This window comes from Neomonachus schauinslandi, chromosome 8 (assembly GCF_002201575.2).
Source record: "Neomonachus schauinslandi chromosome 8, ASM220157v2, whole genome shotgun sequence".
Taxonomy (NCBI): domain Eukaryota; kingdom Metazoa; phylum Chordata; class Mammalia; order Carnivora; family Phocidae; genus Neomonachus; species Neomonachus schauinslandi.
Window position 1 is genome coordinate 129,857,698 of NC_058410.1, and position 19,401 is coordinate 129,877,098.

Below are 19,401 nucleotides of genomic sequence, written 5' to 3' on the forward strand. Positions count from 1 at the left end.
AATCCTGTTGTGCTTTAACGTTAATGAACTTTTAACGGTTGTTTCTTGGCAACTGTAGTTTTCACAAGAATGAGATTAAATGGCTCTTTGCATCCTGCATTAAGAGAACAGGTTTGCAGGAAGTATGCTCAGTTTGAATCCAGTTTAACAAGTATGTAATTTTGTATCGCTTTTCTTTAGAGAGTGAAAAACTGTTTTCTTCTTTGTTAAAAAGAAAGTTTGAGCCCAAGGAAATGTAAAAAGCAGCAGCACTAGGCCTGTTACTTAGCTGTGTGGTTTTGAAAGTTACTTTTCTAGACCAATTTCACATTTATAACCTCGTACTGGATGAGTGCATTTTAACTGTAGAGACACGAATCCTTCTGAAAATGTAATGAACTTTTATCAGTGCTCTCCTCCAAAAACGTACATACACAATTTTGCATATAATTTCAGGGGATTCAAAGCCTCCAAGACTTACCCATAAACTCCCTTAGATTGGGATTACCTGGGTAAATGCTCTTTAAGGTCTTTCGAGCTCTAATTGGTTCCAGTAATTTCTAACAGTTAAAAGTACACCACTTTGAGTTATGTTTATGTTGTTTACACTATTGCTTTCATTCTAGAACCAGCTATATTCTAAAAGATTCCTGGTTGGAGCAAAAGACTTTTTCAAGCCATAGTGTTCTTCTTTAAAATGTGACAAGCTGGTAAAAATGTGACAAGCTGGTAATAGATGCTGAATATAGTAATTACCCTGTTACAGTGCTAAAATTAATTTCAAAAAACGTACTGAATGAGTACTAATTCTTATCAAACAGTAGTTGAGATTTCCCTGGCGGTAAAGAAGAAGAGCACCAGGGGCTTTCCAGAGACAAAAGTACATAGAAAAAGATTAAAAAAAAATTTTTTTTAATATATTTTTCAGAGAAAGAGAGCACAGCAGGGGGAGGGGAGGCAGAAGGAGGAGACTCCCCGCTGAGCAGGGAGCCCCATGTGGACTCCATCCCAGGACCCCAAGATCATGACCTGAGTCGAAGGAGACACTTAACTAAGCCTCGCAGGCAACCCTTGAAACAGGTTTGTTCAAAGATTTCTTTTTGGATGAGAGGATATCACTTTTACATGAAAATAAATGGATATATCATTAAGTAAAATGCAGGAAGTCATATTTTTCAAGATAAAATATGACACTTCAAAGAAATGTCTTGCTTATTCTTTGTCCCATGCCCAGGGGACACCCACTGCAGCAATTCACACTTTTCTCACTTGAGTGGTTCTCCAGTGGAAACAGTCAAGAAGCAGTCAATAGAAAATAAATAGTAAAATAACTTGACTTTTTGTAGGTAATTAGCAGAAAGTGAAGGAATTAGGATAAAACAGTGAACGACTACACGCGTTTCCAAGACCGAGAGTTTGACTACAGCATTTTCAGTGCCTGAGAAGGGCTTTCAGGTGGAGTCGCCGAAGTGCACAGAAGACAAGGCCTTCCTTGGGTTGCAATGACAACTAAAGCATGCAGAATCATTTCTACAAGACTCAAACCAGTGTAAATGAAAATAAACCCGAGTTAGATACGTGGTGACAATTCACAATCCCAGAGAACAAATATTCTTGAAAACAAAAGGGTCAAAGTGCTACAGAATCAGCGATAAACGGGCGTTGAAGAACTGACACCGACGGGTGCCATCTACCTCCTGCTTGTCAAATCCACCTGCCGTGGCCTTTATGAGACAAATTATGACGCTCCAGAATGTATTCCATTAGGTTTGTACAAAGCTGCCATTTCTGAATCTCCACACCTTATGAAAATCTAAAACGTCAATCAAGGCAATCTTTGCTTTCATGAATGTTTCATTTTGCACCTGAACCGGGAGGTGGTGAAAAGTGAAATGTGAGATTTCCTTCTGGAATGGTCACGTAGGATGACTGCGCCCTTCTTCCTCAATCAGTCCGTCTTTACCCCTTTCAAGTAAAGCGTCCTCCTCCCTTCCCGGGGTGTGCGGCAACGTTGGCCAATGCGACCCCAAAATCAGACAAGCGAATCCAGCTGGAAGGAAAGGTGCGCGAGGCAGGATTACCCCGCGGGCAGATAGAAGCGCGGGAAGCGGAGCTCCAGGGCCCCTTCGCGGTCGGCTCTAGAAACCGCTAACCCTGAACGCCACCCCCTCTTTGCCCTATTAGGAGAAAACGTGAGAGAGAAAGGCTCGTTTGTGCTTCCTGCACAAAAATGAAACCCAATTCCTGTCCCCGTCTCACAACCCACAGGCGAGCCGCCTCCACACTAACCCCACGATACTGCCAGAAGCCCCGCCCAGGCTGAAAGAGGCCCCGCCTCTCCGTGACGTCACACAAACGAGGGGGCTTCCGCAGAGGATGTCCCGCCCTACTCCCCTTAGACGTGTCTAGCTCGCAGCCACCTAGGATATATCTGCTTGCCCCTAACTTTTTTCTCCTCGTCATGAGCACTTCCTCATGTGGCGTTCTTCTTTATTCTCCTCTTGGAAGCTCCGCGTGATCTTCGAGCTCTGAAACCGTTTTCACGGAGGCAGGCGCCCAAAAGGCAGCCTGCGCTCGTGACGTAAATTTGAGCGCCGATGCAGGAAGGACCCTACTTCCTCTGGCATCCGCTTTCGTCATTCTCAGCTGAGCGGGGCTAGTTGAATAGGCACGTGCGCTGCTGAATGGAGCTGGTAGCTGGTTGCTACGAACAGGTCCTTTTTGGGTTCGCTATACACCCGGAGCCGGATGCAGGCGACGACCACGAAGAGGTAAGAGGGTGCGCGGGTAAGTCTGGTCGGGTTCCCACACGGCGGAAGTAGGCACATCATTAGAGGTCAGTAAACACATTGATCTCTTAGGGATTAATTGATGAATCAAACTTATAATTTACTTTTTTTAAAACAGAGAGTAGGCATTTCATAAAATGAGATCATGTCTGTTGGTTTTAGTAGACATCCTGACCACTTTACAGGAAGGAAGCTGGCATTCCTGCCAACAGGCAAATGAGTCAGGTTATGGATTTAAGCCTCGCTCCGGTAAGTTGACAGCCAGTTTTCCGTGTTCAGGATTTAATGAAAGAACAGTTCGCCCTCTTACTGAGTTTTGTCGGAATTTTACAAAATATTAGAGCTGGATCAGGATAAACTCATTAATAAAAAGGGAGAAAAAAAAGTGTCCCGATTCATTCGGTATTTTTGGACCCTTTACCATGGGGCCGTTAATTGGCAGTGGAGTTACAGAGAAGCCAAAGGAATGGATCCAGTGCTAGACAGCTTGCCAACAGGAGGAGAGCAGAGGAGACAAATGCATGGAGAAAATTACAACAAAATAAAGTATTTTTACTAGATGTGTGAGCAAAAAGGTTAAGTAAATTTCCGTTAGTGAAACAGGTAGTTAGGACATATCCAGGACTAGAAATAAGATTTAACTTTTAACCCGGTAAATTTTTCCCTAAGCAAATCTACGAATCTCTTAGAAACCTACTTTTATCAGTACTTCTTTATGAAGTCGAGGTGTCAGTCTTGAATGAACCAGAAAACTGGAAGTATATAACTTGACTAATTTGTTTTGTTTATTTTGTTTCTATCTGCTTTTGGCTGAAAGATGACATCTCTTGTATGCTTAAAGATGATGCTATTGATTGTGTTACTCATTCTAAAAAAGTTGCTCATTGTTCCAGATACATAGTAGTTCTCACAGCAACCCCCTGAGGCAGATACCGTTATCCCTGTTTTACAGATGAGGAGCCTGAAGTTGAGATCCCTTGAGTGACCTGCTCAAGGTCTCACAGCTAATAATTGGGAGACCTGGGACTCAAGTCCCCAGGTGTCTCTGAAACACGAAGCTCTTAAACTGTCCACTACTACTGCTAAACCTACACAGACAGTAGCTCAGATAATCAACATTCCTTCTGTAATATGCACAAGCAAAGGTTATTTTTGATTTATGGCCATAGCAGCCCCTAAGGAATATTGTGCCTTTACTCAGAAGAGGCTCTCTTGATCCTGGTTGATGGAAGCAGTGTCTGTTGGTGTAGTTATTTAAAAATTACTTTGCAGGGGCGCCTGGGTGGCTCGTTAAGCGTCTGCCATTGGCTTAGGTCATGATCCCAGGGTCCTGGGATCGAGCCCCGCATCGGGCTCCCTGTTCGGCGGGAAGCCTGCTTCTCCCTCTCCCAGTCCCCCTGCTTGTATTCCCTCTCTCGCTGTGTCTCTATCTGTCAAATAAATAAAATCTTAAAAAAAAAAAAGAAATTACTTTGCAGTAACACATCTTAAGTGTATTCAGAGAGGTGTGATGGGTTTTTTTTCTTCTTCTTTGGTGTGTTTGTTTTGCTAATACGTCTTGATGCATCTCCTTCACTTTGAGGTGTGTATATGTATTCAGCTGTCAGTCATTCTTTGCACTCAACCAATCTCACTCAATCAAAAGTTGCATTATCAATAAGCATAGAGTTCTTGAGACCTCATCATTGGTCATTCTCTAGGGCTTATATTGGTACTAATGGAAGGAAGCATACTCTTCATCCTGTTTATTTTTCTTTATGAGACTTGTCATTAGGGGCGCCTGGGTGGCTCAGTCGTTAAGCGTCTGCCTTTGGCTCAGGTCATGATCTCAGGATCTGCCTGCCGCTCCCCCTCCTTGTGCTTGCTCTTTCTCTGACAAATAAATAAATAAAATCTTAAAAAAAAAAAGACTTGTCATTATACTCATCTGTATGTGACATATTTGTTTACTGTTTGTCTCTCCCACAGGGATGGCAGTTCTATTAGAATAAGGACTTTCTTTTCTTCACTGCTATGTATCAACTGTCTAAAATGGTGCCAAGCGCATAGTAGTCATTTAGTATTTGAATGAATAAATTCAATTCAAAATCTGAACATTTGAATGAATGAACGGTATGCAAGTCTCACATATAAGTAAATATTAAGCAGTTAAGGATTTGGATAGGACCTTAAAGTAGTCTGGTCTCCATAATTGTTTTGGAGTCATGATACCCAGCATTGCCTTCTGATTTCCTTGCTGCCTGCCTTATTTCTCAGGTTCTTTGTTTTTCTTAATCTGCTGTCATTGCATAATTTCTTCTCCGTTCGTAAGTATCTACTGGTAGTTTTCATGAGTTGTGGAATCGCTTATGTGTTTCTAGAGAACTGTGATATGATTGTGACATTGATTGTGTGTTTTACTCTTCAGCAAAAATGGACTCCTGTGGCTGACTTCACTCACCATGCCCATACTGCCTCCTTGTCGGCGGTGGCTGTAAATAGTCGTTTTGTAGTGACTGGGAGCAAAGATGAAACAATTCACATATATGACATGAAAAAGAAGATAGACCATGGGGCTCTAGTGCATCACAATGGTGAGAAAATTATATTCTTTAAGATAATGTTGAGGTATCATTACTTTACAATTTGACTTCAGTTGAATAATTCATTAGGTGTCTATTATGTAGCAGGTTCTGTGCTAGGGAATACAGAAATGAGAAAAGTGTGATTTTTTTTTTTTTTTTTATCCTTAAGTTCTTCATAGTCCATATTGGGAGACAGAAGGGAGGCACTTCACTCACTCTGGGGGCAGTGGGAGGAAGCGACTTTTCACTGAAAACTTCACCAAAATGACATCTGACTGAATTGTCTTAAAAGGGAAGTACCAGTTGTTAGCTAGGCAGGAGAAAGGGCATTCCAGGCAGAGCAGGAAGCATGAGGAGCACAGGAACAGCCTCATGTTGATAGCTGACTTTATTGAGGGAGTACCACGTGCCCAGCAGTGTGCCAAGAAACTACACTTGTACCTTCAGTTCATAGAAGAGAAAACCGAAATTCAATGATGTTAACTTGACTTACCCACGGTTACAAAACAATGGAACTAGACTCAAACCTAGGTCTAGAGCCCATGTTTTTAACCACTATGTGCATAGGGAACTGTAAGCAAGTTGGTATTATGAGAAGGTTAAAACAGAGGTTGGGGTGGCTGGAGAAGTAGATGGGCCGGGTCCTGGGTGGTCCTTGAGAAGAAGAGGTTAGGGATTGAATGGGAGGGAGGGGCTGTGCGGGCTTGAGGAAAGTGCTGGCATCTGGGATATGAGAGAGATGCTGACCAAGAACAAGCAAAAGACTGATGAGAGTCTGCCTGATTGAAGTTGGAGGCTCTGGATCGAGTAACATCCGTTTGCAGTAAGCTACCGGCATTTTTATGGGGAGCAGAAAGCTAGTTGGTGTGTGCAATAGGTGGATTGATATACAAAGGAATTCAGGATTTTGGTGAAAGAAGAGCTTGTTGGTCTAGAGAAAATGGGGTGTGAAGAGTCTACAGATCTCTGAAATAAAAGAGCAGATGGACTGTGAATGAAGGGGGGCATGAATGGGCTGGTGAGTGGTGAGGTTGTGGGCAGGGGTGAGGCTCTTAAGAGTTCAAGAGTTGTAATGTGGAGCAGCTCTAGGTGGTAACTGTGTCTGGGGTGTAGGTGTGAGGGACTAAACCAGAGAGGAGGCAAAGGCCACTTGAGTTGAGGAGGTCGGGACTGGTGATTCTCAAGTCATGCCTGGGTTTTCCACAGTGATAGTGAAGTTTTCCAGGATAGTGGTAGGATCAACAAGTAGGGAGACTAAATAGGTAAGTTTTTTTCCAGTATTGAATATTATGGTGTTTTTATTGTATTTTCCCAGGGACACTGCTAAGGATGTTGGTTTCCTGCAATTAAAGGCAGATGAGACCACCATGCATTGGTTCTGGCAGTAAATTTGGAGTGGTCAGTGTCTTTTTTAGGTCCTTTAGCTACTTTGACAAGCATTTTCCTTTTCAACAGAAGCTAGGCTTTGAGTGAATTCAACATACATTCCTTTTCCATTCTGTCTCCTGATCCCAGTTCATACAAGAAAGTCTTCTCTCTCCCTTGGGCATGGAAGAAATAAGTTAAACAAATATTGTCTGCCTAGAGCCACTAGTTCAGGTGTTCCCCAACAGGAAAAGGACTGACTGAGAAGGAGTTTGGATGGGGATGAAGTATGGTTCCTAATTTCCTTCATTCCTTGTTTAATTCCTGTTTGTTTGGGTTTTTTCAAGATTTTATTTATTTATTAGCACGTGAGGTGGGGGAGGGGCAGAGGGAAAGGGAGAAGCAGACTACCCCCCACCCCCCCGCCTCCGAGCGGGGAGCCCGATGTGGGGCTCTATCCCAGGACCCTGAGATCATGACCTGAGCTGAAGGCAGATGCTTAACCAACTGAGCCACCCAGGCGCCCCTAACTCCTATTTTTCTAACAGTTGGTAATAGATAAGCTCTTTTCCAGAGTAGGAAATAGGGTAATAGGAAAGAGGAAAACGGGCAAAGATGACTGAAGACTCCCACTTTGATAAAGTCGTATGTAACCGCATATATTATTAGTGCTTTTTGGGGTAGCGGGGTGCAAAATCATTCATCAAAGATCTTTGACTCTTTCAATATAAAGGACAATGTAAAGGGTTGAGTAGGACGTGGCAGGTGAACAGCAGTGAACCCAGGGTTCATACCCTTATTCTGAAAAGGACAAAAGAGTAAACATTTAGGCTTTATGTCTGTATGTTTTCGGTTTTGATTACTCAGCTCTGCTTTTGTGGTGTAAAAACAGCCATAGACATTTTGGAACTGAACAAGGGAGTCTGTGTTCCAGTAAAACTGCATTTATGAAAACAGGCCACCAGGTGTGGCTTACAGACAGTAGTCTGTTGACCACTGAGCTATAGGGCAGTTAAGTTGGGTGACAGGCTTCAAAGGATAGGGAATTTTACTTGAGGGTAAATGTATAATGGTGTGCATTGCTTTTGGGAGTTAAAAGAATGCTGGGTTCTTCTATCACCTTACCTCCTTAGAGCGAGGTTTATATTTGAGGACAGTGAATATGTTATGTTTCCCAATTCCAAGAGCTGTAGGAGAAATTCATGGGAGAGTCAGGCTTTAGTTTGGGCAGAGGGAAGTAGAGTGTTTTGTGAAGTTGAAAAGATACAGGAAAATTTGTGAACCATGGAAGGGAGATTACAGAGGCATAGTTGAATAGTGGAACAAATTATAAAGTTGTTCTAATAAATTTTTAAAGATTTTAAATTTTTTTAAATTAAGTTTTTTTTTAATTTTATTTTTAAGTAATCTCTACACCCAGTGTGGGGCTTGAACTCACAACCCTGAGATCAAGAGTCAATATGCTCTACTAACCAGGCGCCCCTCTAATAAATTCTTATGACAGTGAATGAGAACTGTGTACAAATCAAAAGCAGGTCTGGAGTGATAATAATTGGATTGTGGATGATTGGGTCACTCACTCACTGTTTCGAAAGTAGAAGTCAAATGGCTGTACATCTTGGTTTGTTCCCCAGATCAGCTGGTTTTCTGGTTGGTTTTGTTTGACTTCTACTCAAACAATCCTAGCCAGCCATCTCCTAAATTTATGATTGTGGAGATATAGAGCCAGAAAGTGAACTGATTAGCTCTGTGTCTACAACTAGAGAAATTCTGCTGAAAATATTTGCATAGCCCTGAAACTGTATGTTCTAATGTGAAAAAAATGAATCTCTTCACCTAAGACTTTAAGGTATATTTCAGTAATACTAAGACCTTAGATGTTTACTTGCCACAGCATAACCTTCAAACCAGAAATGGGGTTTGCATTCAAAATGAATATTAAGTTTGCCTATCTTGGTTTTTCCACAGGCACAATAACTTGCCTAAAATTCTATGGCAACAGGCACTTAATCAGTGGGGCAGAAGATGGACTCATTTGTGTGTGGGATGCAAAGAAATGGGAGTGCCTGAAGTCCATTAAAGCTCACAAGTGAGTGTAGCCCTTTCCTGCTGGGGGTCTCTAGGTGCCAGTCAAGTTGGGGGCTAACTGTTGGTTTCCTTTTAGAGGACATGTGACCTTCCTTTCCATTCACCCATCTGGCAAGTTGGCCCTGTCCGTGGGTACGGATAAGACGTTAAGGTAAGTTGTTAATGCTGAGAGCATCTTTTCTAAGTTGTGGTCTTTGTTCTCCAGGGACAACAGGAAGCTACCATCAGGGTATATTTTAGTACAATAATTAGACTCATTTTCTGTCTTATCTCATGGCTGTCAGCTATTTAAAGGTATTGCAGTACAAGAAAAGATGGAAAGCTAGTGAACCTTTTCACAGTGGTAGAGAAAAAATAACAAGCTTTGTGTTCACATGTACACCGTACATCCCAGTCATTGTGAACTGTGAAGTGAAGAGGATGGTGGTCCTAAAAACAAATGTTTTAGGAAGTGAAATATTTGGAGAATATATTAAACATTTTAAGTATGCGAAAGGGGTCTAGGAATGGATGAGTTGATCTTGCTTGATAGTAAATATTTCCAGTGTTGCTGTAAGAAACGTGATCATTCTAACTAGCTGCCTATTGTAGTAAATTGTCGTTTGAGTAGGTCTTCATTATGCTTCCCTTTACACCTAGTAAAAGTTAGTGATCATGCCATAAGTGAACTTCCTGTGTTTTGCAGAACGTGGAATCTTGTGGAAGGAAGATCAGCATTCATAAAAAATATAAAACAAAGTGAGTACTTTATTTGGAATGTTTTTTATAACTTGATGGAATATGAATATATATACATACATACACACCTTTATTTCTCTGCATGGTGGTGGTTACCTCCTAGGGCAGTGATTTAGGTTATTTTCCCATTTTTATTTTATTTAATTTTAAAGATTATTTGAGAGAGCACAAGCAGGGGGAGTGGCTGGCAGAGGGAGAGGGAGAAGCAAGGCTCCCTGCTGAGCAGGGAGCCCGATGCGGGGCTCGATCCCAGGACCCCGGGATCATAACCTTAGTTGAAGGCAGACGTTTAACTGACTGAGCCACCCAGGTGCCCTTTTCCTTTCCCATTTTAGATTGGAATTCTTATCATGACCGTGTCACCTACCAGGTCTATGACTTAATGATGCTTTTGAATCCAGTTTGTTTTTTAAAACTTAACTTGCAAAATATGTACCAAAAGTTCGTTGTGAAGGTTCAATAGGGTCTTGGATGTGAAAATGCACGGTGCAACTATTTGTTCTTTTTATTACTACTCTGATCATTTCATTTCTTGTTTATGAAATAGAAAAGCTTTGTGTTTTTAACTTACAGATGCTCACATAGTGGAATGGTCCCCAAGAGGAGAGAAATACATAGTTGTCATACTGAATAAAATAGATGTCTATCAACTTGACACTGCGTCTATTAGTGGCACCATCACAAATGAAAAGAGAATATCTTCCGTTACATTTCTTTCAGTAAGTGGCCAGAAATCAGTGGTGTAATCTTAGTGTCTTTGATGATGGTTGGAATTGTTGATGACATTCTGGATATTCTTTTTTTCTCTGCTAGGAGTCTGTCCTTGCAGTGGCTGGAGATGAAGAAGTTGTAAGGTTTTTTGACTGTGATTCACTAATGTGCCTCTGTGAATTTAAAGCTCATGAAAACAGGTACTTTTTTTTTTTTTTTTTTGCCAGTCTCTATGTGTATGTATGTGTAGAGTCTTCAATAAATGTTACATATGCAGTAGTTTCATAAAGCAGGGTACATGTTTTCTCATGAACAACTGCAGAGATAGACATTTCTACATATATATGATTTCTGGAGTGTGAGAGGATGGTGGAAATGTCTTCTTGGCCTTAAGTAGTGCAAAAGTGGGGAAGTTGGCATCAGGACTAGTGATTGCACAAGATATTTTTCCAGTAATACTATTAAACTTGGGGCCTGAAATCAACCAAATTTGAAGAGGAACAAAGAAATTAAACAATTGAGCTTTGCCAGGACCTCTCTGTCCTTTTACTCTATGCCCCTTGTCCACTTCTTCCCTCTTTGTACACTAGTTGTTTTTCCTACAGGAGAAATATGTGACAGTATTGACTTCTGTTTTGTGCCAGTCTTTCTTAACCTCTTACTGCTCACTGTATTTCTAGGGGTAGACACTGATTCTCAGAGTAAACGGCTAAGTGACTTGGCCAAGATTAACTCACTGTTGGGTGAGGGAACTGGGACCCAAATCCAGTTCTTTCTGCCTCTGCTTTTTCTACTGTTTTGGAAAAGGTGATAATGTACAGTTACACTTTAATATGCTTCATTTGCGTGTTCTTCTATGTCTTTTTTTTTTTTAAAGATTTTATTTATTTATTTATTTGACAGAAAGAGACACAGCAAGAGAGGGAACACAGCAGGGGGAGAGGGAGAGGGAGAAGCAGGCTTCCCGCTGAGCAGGGAGCCCGATGCAGGTCTCGATCCCAGGACCCTGGGATCATGACCTGAGCCGAAGGCAGACGCTTAACGACTGAGCCACCCAGGCGCCTCTCTTCTATGTCTTAAATAAGTCCTAGTTTTTATTTTCCAAATAATTCTCTTTGAATGGTCTGAGTACTACCATTGTACAGGCCCTGTTTTTTTCCTGCTTTGGGAAGTGTTCAAGGTCATTTCAAATGTACTAGTAAAACTGGAACACTTAAGATAACACTTCATATATTTTGCCGTTCATCCATTCATTTAACAGGTATTCACGAGAATCCATTAAGAACTGCACTAAGTTTTTAAATGATGAACAAAAAAGACAAGGGCTTGCATTTGTGTTTCTTGTTAGTGGAGCAACAGACAGATGATAAACATGTAAGCAGATAATTTGGAAGGAAACAGAAAGGTGTGCCTTGAGAATGACAGTGGTAACTTAGTATGATCGGGGAAGGGGGAGGGTGGGACTTCACAGATGAAGAGAGCTGTTTCTAAAGAGAGGAGAGAAGGCAGGCATAGTGCACCTGAGGGAGGAAGGAGCTGGGTGTATTTTAGCAACAAATGAAAGAGCTTTGTGCAGAGTGAGCCAAATGGTGCATGGCCTTGTAAACTGGTGAGGAGTTTAGATTTTACACTGAGGGCCTTTGTAGATTTTGTTTTGTTTATTTCTTACTATGGAAAAATTTAAAGGCATATAGACGAGTTTAAGGAGGCAACCCCCATAGACCCACCACCCAGCTTCAGCAGTTGTCCGTTTATAGCCAGACTTGCTTTATATACGTCCCCAGCCCCTTCCTCCTGTCCTGTGTTATTTTTAGAAGGATCCCGTTTTGTAGGATTTTAAGCCTGGGAGTAACATGATTTGATTCATAATTTTAGCCACTTAGGCTACCCGGAAGTCTAGAAGAACAATGGCAGTAGCTGGGACGAAGGTGGTGGCACTGGAGGTGTGTAGGTGGAAACCATGGTTCATCTCTGTTCTATTTGTCTCTTCATCCTGAACTTGGAGTCTCTTGAGATTAGGGACTTAAGTATCTTTATTTCCTTTATGATAACCTAATATAGTTATCATGATCATTCTTTTGACCTTTTTTTTTTTTTAATGCTTTTTAAATTTAAATTCAATTAACATCTAATGTATTACTGGTTTCAGAGGTACAGGCCTGTGATTCATCAGTCTTATATATATAACACCCGGTGCTTCATTACGTTACATGCCCTCCTTAATGTGCATCACCCAGTTACCCCATCCCTCCACCCCCCTCCCCTGCAGCAACCCTCAGTTTGTTTTCTATGCTTAAGAGTTTCTTATGGCAGGGGCGCCTGGGTGGCTCAGTTGGTTAAGCGACTGCCTTCGGCTCAGGTCATGATCCTGGAGTCCCGGGATCGAGTCCCGCATCGGGCTCCCTGCTCGGTGGGGAGTCTGCTTCTCCCTCTGACCCTCCTCCCTCTCATGCTCTCTGTCTCTCATTCTCTCTCTCAAATAAATAAATAAAATCTTTAAAAAAAAAAAAAAGAGTTTCTTATGGTTGGTCTCCCTCTCTGGTTTCATCTTGTTTCGTTTTTTCCTCTCTTCCCCTATGATCCTCTGCCTTGTTTCTTAAATTCCACATATCAGTGAGATCATATGATAATTGTCTTTCTGTGATTGACTTATTTCGCTTACCATAATACCCTCTAGTTCCATCCATGTCGTTGCAAATGGCAAGATTTCAATTTTTTGATGGCTGCGTAATATTCCACTGTATATTATACATGTCTTCTGCCCATTTCTTGATTGGATTATTTGTTCTTTGGGTGTTGAGTTTGATAAGTTCTTTATAGATTTTGGATATTAGCCCTTTATCCGATTTGTCATTTGCAAATATCTTCTTCCATTCTGTCGGTTGTCTTTGGGCTTTGTTTACTATTTCCTTTGCTATGCTTTATCTTGATAAAGTCCCAATAGTTCATTTTTGCCCTTGCTTCCCTTGCCTTCGGAGACATGTCTAGCAAGAAGTTGCTACGGTCAAGGTTGAAAAGGTTGCTGCCTGGGTTCTCCTCTAGGATTTTGATGGATTCCTGTCTCACACTCAGGTCTTTCATCCATTTTGAGTCTATTTTTGTGTATGCTATAAGGAAATGGTCCAGTTTCATTCTTCTGCATGTGGCTGTCCAATTTTCCCAACACCATTTGTTGAAGAGACTGTCTTTTTTCCACTGATATTCTTTCCTGCTTTGTCGAAGATTAGTTGACTGTAGAGTTCAGGGTCCATTTCTTGGTTTTCTATTCTGTTCCACTGATCTATGTGTCTGTTTTTGTGCCAGTACCATACTGTCGTGATGATGACAGCTTTGTAATAGAGCTTGAAGTCCGGAATTATGATGTCACCAGCTTTGCTTTTCTTTTTCAACATTCCTCTGGCTATTTGGGTCTCTTCTGGTTCCATACAAATTTTAGGATTATTTGTTCCAACTCTGTGAAAAAGGTTGATGGTATTTTGATAGGGATTGCATTGAATGTGTAGATTGCTCTGGGTAGCATAGGGGTTTTTTGTTTGTTTAAGATTTTATTTATTTATTTGACAGAGAGTGCGAGCACAAGCGGGGAGTGGCAGACAGAGTGAGAGGGAGAAGCAGGCTCCCCGCAGAGCAGGGAGCCCAATGTGGGGCTTGATCCCAGGACCCTGGGATCGTGACCTGAGCTAAAGGCAGACGCTTAACCAACTGAGCCACCCAGGCGCCTCTAGGTAGCATAGACATTTTGGCAATATTTTGTTCTACCAATCCATGAGCATGGAATGTTTTTCCATTTCTTTGTGTCTTCCTCAATTTCTTTCATGAGTGTTCTATAGTTTTCTGAGTACAGATCCTTTGCCTCTTTGGTTAGGTTTATTCCTAGGTGTCTTAATGGTTTTGGGTGCAGTTGTAAATGGGATCGGCTCCTTTATTTCTCTTTCTTCTGTTTCATTGTTAATGTGTAGGAATGCAATTGATTTCTGTGCATTGATTTTATATCTTGCCACTTTGCTGAATTCCTATATGAGTTCTAGCAATTTTGGGGTGGAGTCTTTTGGATTTTCCACATAGTATCATGTCATCTGCTAAGAGCGAGAATTTGACTTCTTTGCCAATTCAGATGCCTTTTATTTCTTTTTGTTGTCTGATTGCTGAGGCTAGGACTTGTAGTACTATGTTGAACAGCAGTGATGATAGTAGTGGCTGATAGTCCATTTTATCTTGGAATTTGGACCCTGAAAAGGACTCACTGACTCATGGGAATGTGAAGCATAGTTAGATTTTAGCATTGTTCCTTAAGCAGTTTGGAAGCACTTGGAACATTGAAAAATCAAGAGACTGTGCATAGAAGCTTTATGACAATATCATACTATCTGGGAGAATGGAGCCTTTATGGTGTTCATGTTTCTATTCTAGGATAAAAGACATGTTCAGTTTTGAAGTTCCAGAGCATCATGTTGTTATTACAGCATCGAGTGATGGTTTCATCAAAATGTGGAAGCTTAAGCAGGATAAGGTCAGTGTCTTAACACAATATAAATGTACTTTAATGCAAGTCTTACTACTAGTATTGCTTTGAGTTAAGGGAGGTGGACTGTTTTTCAAGGCAGAAATCTTTAAATAAACTTAAAGTCTCTTCCATGCGTGGTTGATATTTGTAGTTTTAAAGTTAGGCTTCCAAGAGCTACCTTGGGGGTTGGTATTGGTGAGTGAGCTGGCAGGGTCCCAGAACTCCTCTGCTTTTTCAGAGAAGCGCTGCTTTCTTCTCTTTTGTTTGTATATAGATGTTCTCTGTAAGATTTTGTTAGATAAAAATACTGCCATTACTAAAAATTTGAGAAAATTACTGATTGATAATGGAACTAACAATAGTTTTGAACCAGATACTTGGAAAATTAAATTCCCTTCAGTAGTCTCATTCTTACAGACCCTCTTGGTTTATTATTCTTGATTGTCTATTTATAGACAATTCTGTGAATGTGGTTTGTTGAGTGTCTATGCAAGGTTCTGTGTTAAAACCTAGAAATGATGGTCCTTTTCCTTAAAGAATTTACAGTTTCTGAATACTCAGAAACAAGCTCTGTCAAGGACATAGTCAAACCAAACATGAATCAAGATATTAGATTTCTTCTAAGCAGCATGTTTTATTCTCAAGAAAATAATATAACTTTTAAATCAAAAACTTAAAATTCCAACTGCCTGACTCAGTCAGAAAAGTATGCAACTTTTGATCTTGGGGTTGTAAGTTTGAGCCCCATGTTGGGTGTAGAGATTACTTAAAAAAATAAAATCTTAAAAAAATAATAAGTTCACTTGATTAAGGAAAAAGAAATTATTGAAAATTCCCCTATGTTATCATCAATTTTTCTTCTGTTTTAGAAAGTTCCCCCATCTTTGCTCTGTGAAGTAAAAACTAATGCCAGACTGACATGTCTTGGGGTGTGGCTAGACAGAGTGAGAGACACACAAGAAAGCCTGCCTTCAGCTGCAGAGCCTTCTCCTGGTAAGTGAAAGTCATCATTTTTAGAAAATTTATTAACTCTTGAATTGTTGAAATGGAGGAGATTCGGATAACTTCACTTTATTGTCAGCCTTGTTTATTTCAAGAGAGGAAAAGCGGTCTTTAAATGTACTGTCTCTTGTGTTTTAGTGAGTAAAGAACAGTCCAAAATCAACAAAAAGGAAGCTGGCGATGTAGTGCAGGAAGAAAAAAAGCAGTCCATACATAACGCAAAGAAATGTGATTTAACTGGTGATAGTAATAAGCCAACGAAAGGAAATACCTCGGTGTCAACTAAGAAGAGGAAAATGGTAGAAATGTTGGAAAAAAAGAAGAGAAAAAAGAAGAAAATATGAATGACACAGTGAATCCCACATTTCTCCTATGAGAAAAACTTCTTAGATGGAATCATTCTTTTCACATGTACCCTTTACCCCCCTCCCCCCCAAGTAAAAGCTAGAAATTTCTTCTTTTGGAGAAAATGTACAGCTTAAAAAAAAAAACCACTTTTATGTGTTTATTTTTTTTAACAGTGGTGAAACTATTTTTGGTAGGCAACATTTTATTAATTATGTATCATGGTGATATATACTATGTTAATGTGTAATATATTAATTTTTACTGTTGTATAAAGCAAATAAAGATCTTTTCAAAATATTGTAGTTTAAAATATACACAGTTTTTTTTTTTTTTTTTTTTAAGATTTTATGTATTTACTTGAGAGAGAGCAAGCAAGCACGAGTAGGGGGAGGGAGAAGCAGGCTTCCTACTCAGCAGGGAGCCCGGCGCGGGGCTCGATCCCAGGACCCTGAGATCATGACCTGAGCTGAAGGCAGATGCTTAACTGACTGAGCCACCCAGGCGCCCCTAAAATATACAGTTTTTTTTGTTTTGTTTTTGTTTTTTTAAAGATTTTATTTATTTATTTGACAGACACAGCGAGAGAGGGAACATAAGCAGGTGAGTGGGAGAGGGAGAAGCAGGCTTCCCGCGGAGCAGGGAGCCCGATGCGGGGCTCGATCCCAGGACCCTGGGATCATGACCTGAGCCGAAGGCAGTCGCTTAACCAACTGAGCCACCCAGGTGCCCTCCTAGGTTTTTTTCATCTGTTTCAGGCCAACAAAAATTCACTTAATCTAACAAAGAGTCTTAAATTCAGCCTGCTGATTATAATCTTGTCATCTCTCATTTTATTCCTCAGTAGATTTCCTGGGTGTTTTGAAAAGACACCTTAATAGAGGATTCGTAGATTGGAATTAGCTGACCGGATGTCAAATACCTGAGGCCAACAGGGAATCCCTCCCGTTCAGGCAAATTGAGACCTCTAACATTTGGACACTGGAATTGCCACTGCCCCTTCACAGGAAGGAAATCATCTAGGCCTACAAGCAAAGATGCATATGGTGCTTATATGGGATGTCCCATATATCCCCTGCCTCTACACATGCATAGCCTCCCCCATGATCAACATCACTCCCAAGAATGGTACACTTTGTACCAAGGATGAACCTACATCAATGTCTCATAATCACCCAAAGTTCGTAATTTACCTTAGGGATCACTCGGTGTTGTACACTGTAGGGGACAAATGTGTAATGACATATTAATACAATCCACAGAATATTCCCACTGCCCTGAAACAACTCTTGTGTTCTGTCTATTCATATCTCCCCTACCCGACTTCCCATAATCACTGATCTTTTTATTGCCTCCATAGTTTCACCTTTTCCAGAATGTACATGTTAGAATCAGAGTATTGTAGCCTTTTCAGTATTGTGGCTTCTTTCCCTCGTAACCTGCATTTAAGTTTCTTCTGTGTCTTTTCATGGCTTGATGGCTCGTTTCTTTTTAAAGCTCAACAGTATTCCATTGTCCATATGTACCACAGTTTTTATCCTTCGCCTACTAGAGGACATCTTTTCATATGCTTATGTGCCATCTGTCTATCTTTGGTGAGGTGTCAAGGTATCTGGCTTTTTAATAAAATTGTTTTCTTACTATTGAGTTTTAAGAGTTTGTATTTTCGATAGCAGTCCTTTATCAGATGTCTTTTGCAAATATTTTTTTTCCTGTCTGGCTTGTCTTCTCATTCTCTTGAGAATACCTTTTGCAGAAGTTTTTAATTTTAATAAAGTCTAGCTTGTCTATTTCTTTCATGGGTCATGTGTTTGATCTATCTTAAAAGGCTTCGTTATATCCAAATATCATCTCAGTTTTCTCTTAGGTTTCTTTGCAGGAGTTTTCTAGTTCTGCATTTTACATTTAGGTCTATGATCCATCCTGAGTTAATTTTTGTGATAGGTGTTACGGGTCCGTGTCCAGATACTTTTTTTTTTTTTTGCATGTGGATATTCAGTTGTTCCAGCACCATTTGTTGAAGAGAGTATCTTTGCTTTGTTTTATTGCCTCTTCCTTCGTCAAAAATCAGTTGACTGTACAGTTGACCCTTGGACAACATGGGTTTGAACTGTATAGGTGCACTTACAGATTTTTTTTTCTATATAAATACAGTACAGTATTGTAAATGTATTTTCTCTTATGATTTTCTTAACATTTTCTCTCTAGCTTACTTTATTGTAAGAACACGGTATATAACACATTACAAAATATGTGTTAATCAACGGTTATCAGTAAGGCTTCTGGTCAGTAGTAGACTTTTAGCTAACTTTGAGGGGAGTTAAAAGTTAATACACGGATTTTTGACTGCGTGGAGGGTCGGCATCCCTAAGGCGCTGTTTGAGAGTCACCTATATTTATGGTGGTCTTTTTCTGGGCTCTCTATTCTGTTCCAATGATCTGTTGTGGGTTTGTTGTTTTTTGCCAACACCTTAGTGTCCTGATTACAGTAGGAAAGTAAGTCTTGAGGTTGTGTAGTATCAGTTCTCCAATTTTGTTCTGCTTCAATATTTAGTATTTAGACCATTTACATTTAAAGTAATTAAATATTGATATGAGTGCTATTTTGTGAATTGTTTTGTTTTTTTCCCCATGTTCTCTGTTCCTTTGTTATCTTACTGCTTTTGTGGTTTGATGGTTTTCTTTAGTGTTATGTTTGGGTTCCTTTTTTAATTTTTTTTTTTTTTTTTTAATTTTTTTGCGAGAGAGAGAATGAGAGACAGAGAGCATGAGAGGGAGGAGGGTCAGAGGGAGAAGCAGACTCCCTGCCGAGCAGGGAGCCCGATGCGGGACTCGATCCCGGGACTCCAGGATCATGACCTGAGCCGAAGGCAGTCGCTTAACCAACTGAGCCACCCAGGCGCCCCTGGGTTCCTTTTTATTTTTTGTGTATCGTAGGTTTTTGGTTTGTGGTTACTATGAAATTCCTATATATTGATATATACATATATATAAATATAGATAGATATAGATATTGATATATATATATGTATCTGTCTATTTTAAGCTGTTAAGTTCTAACACATTCTAAAAGCAAGACATTTTTACTCCCCTCATCCGTTTTATGTTTTGGATGCCTTATTTTACATCTTTTTATTATTATTTTTTTTAAAGATTTTATTTATTTATTTGACAGAGAGATAGAGAGAGAGCACAAGCAGGCAGAGGGAGAGGGAGCAGACTCTCCACTGAGCAGGGAGCCCGATGCGGGGCTCGATCCCAGGACCCTGGGATCATGACCTGAGCCGAAGGCAGTCACTTAACCAACTGAGCCACC

At 40.4% G+C, this 19,401-nt stretch overlaps 1 protein-coding gene across 1 annotated transcript; it reads left to right on the plus strand.

The window, feature by feature from the left end:
* The first annotated feature begins 2,619 nt into the window (after positions 1 to 2,619).
* On the plus strand, positions 2,620 to 16,379 carry PAK1IP1 (PAK1 interacting protein 1). The gene is made up of 10 exons (XM_021696997.1): positions 2,620 to 2,750; positions 5,176 to 5,341; positions 8,666 to 8,786; positions 8,862 to 8,936; positions 9,471 to 9,523; positions 10,097 to 10,242; positions 10,337 to 10,434; positions 14,645 to 14,744; positions 15,608 to 15,731; positions 15,879 to 16,379. The coding sequence occupies exons 1-10, from the start codon at positions 2,664 to 2,666 to the stop codon at positions 16,082 to 16,084; spliced, it is 1,176 nt and encodes a 391-aa protein (XP_021552672.1). The 5' UTR covers positions 2,620 to 2,663; the 3' UTR covers positions 16,085 to 16,379.
* Positions 16,380 to 19,401: the final 3,022 nt, after the last annotated feature.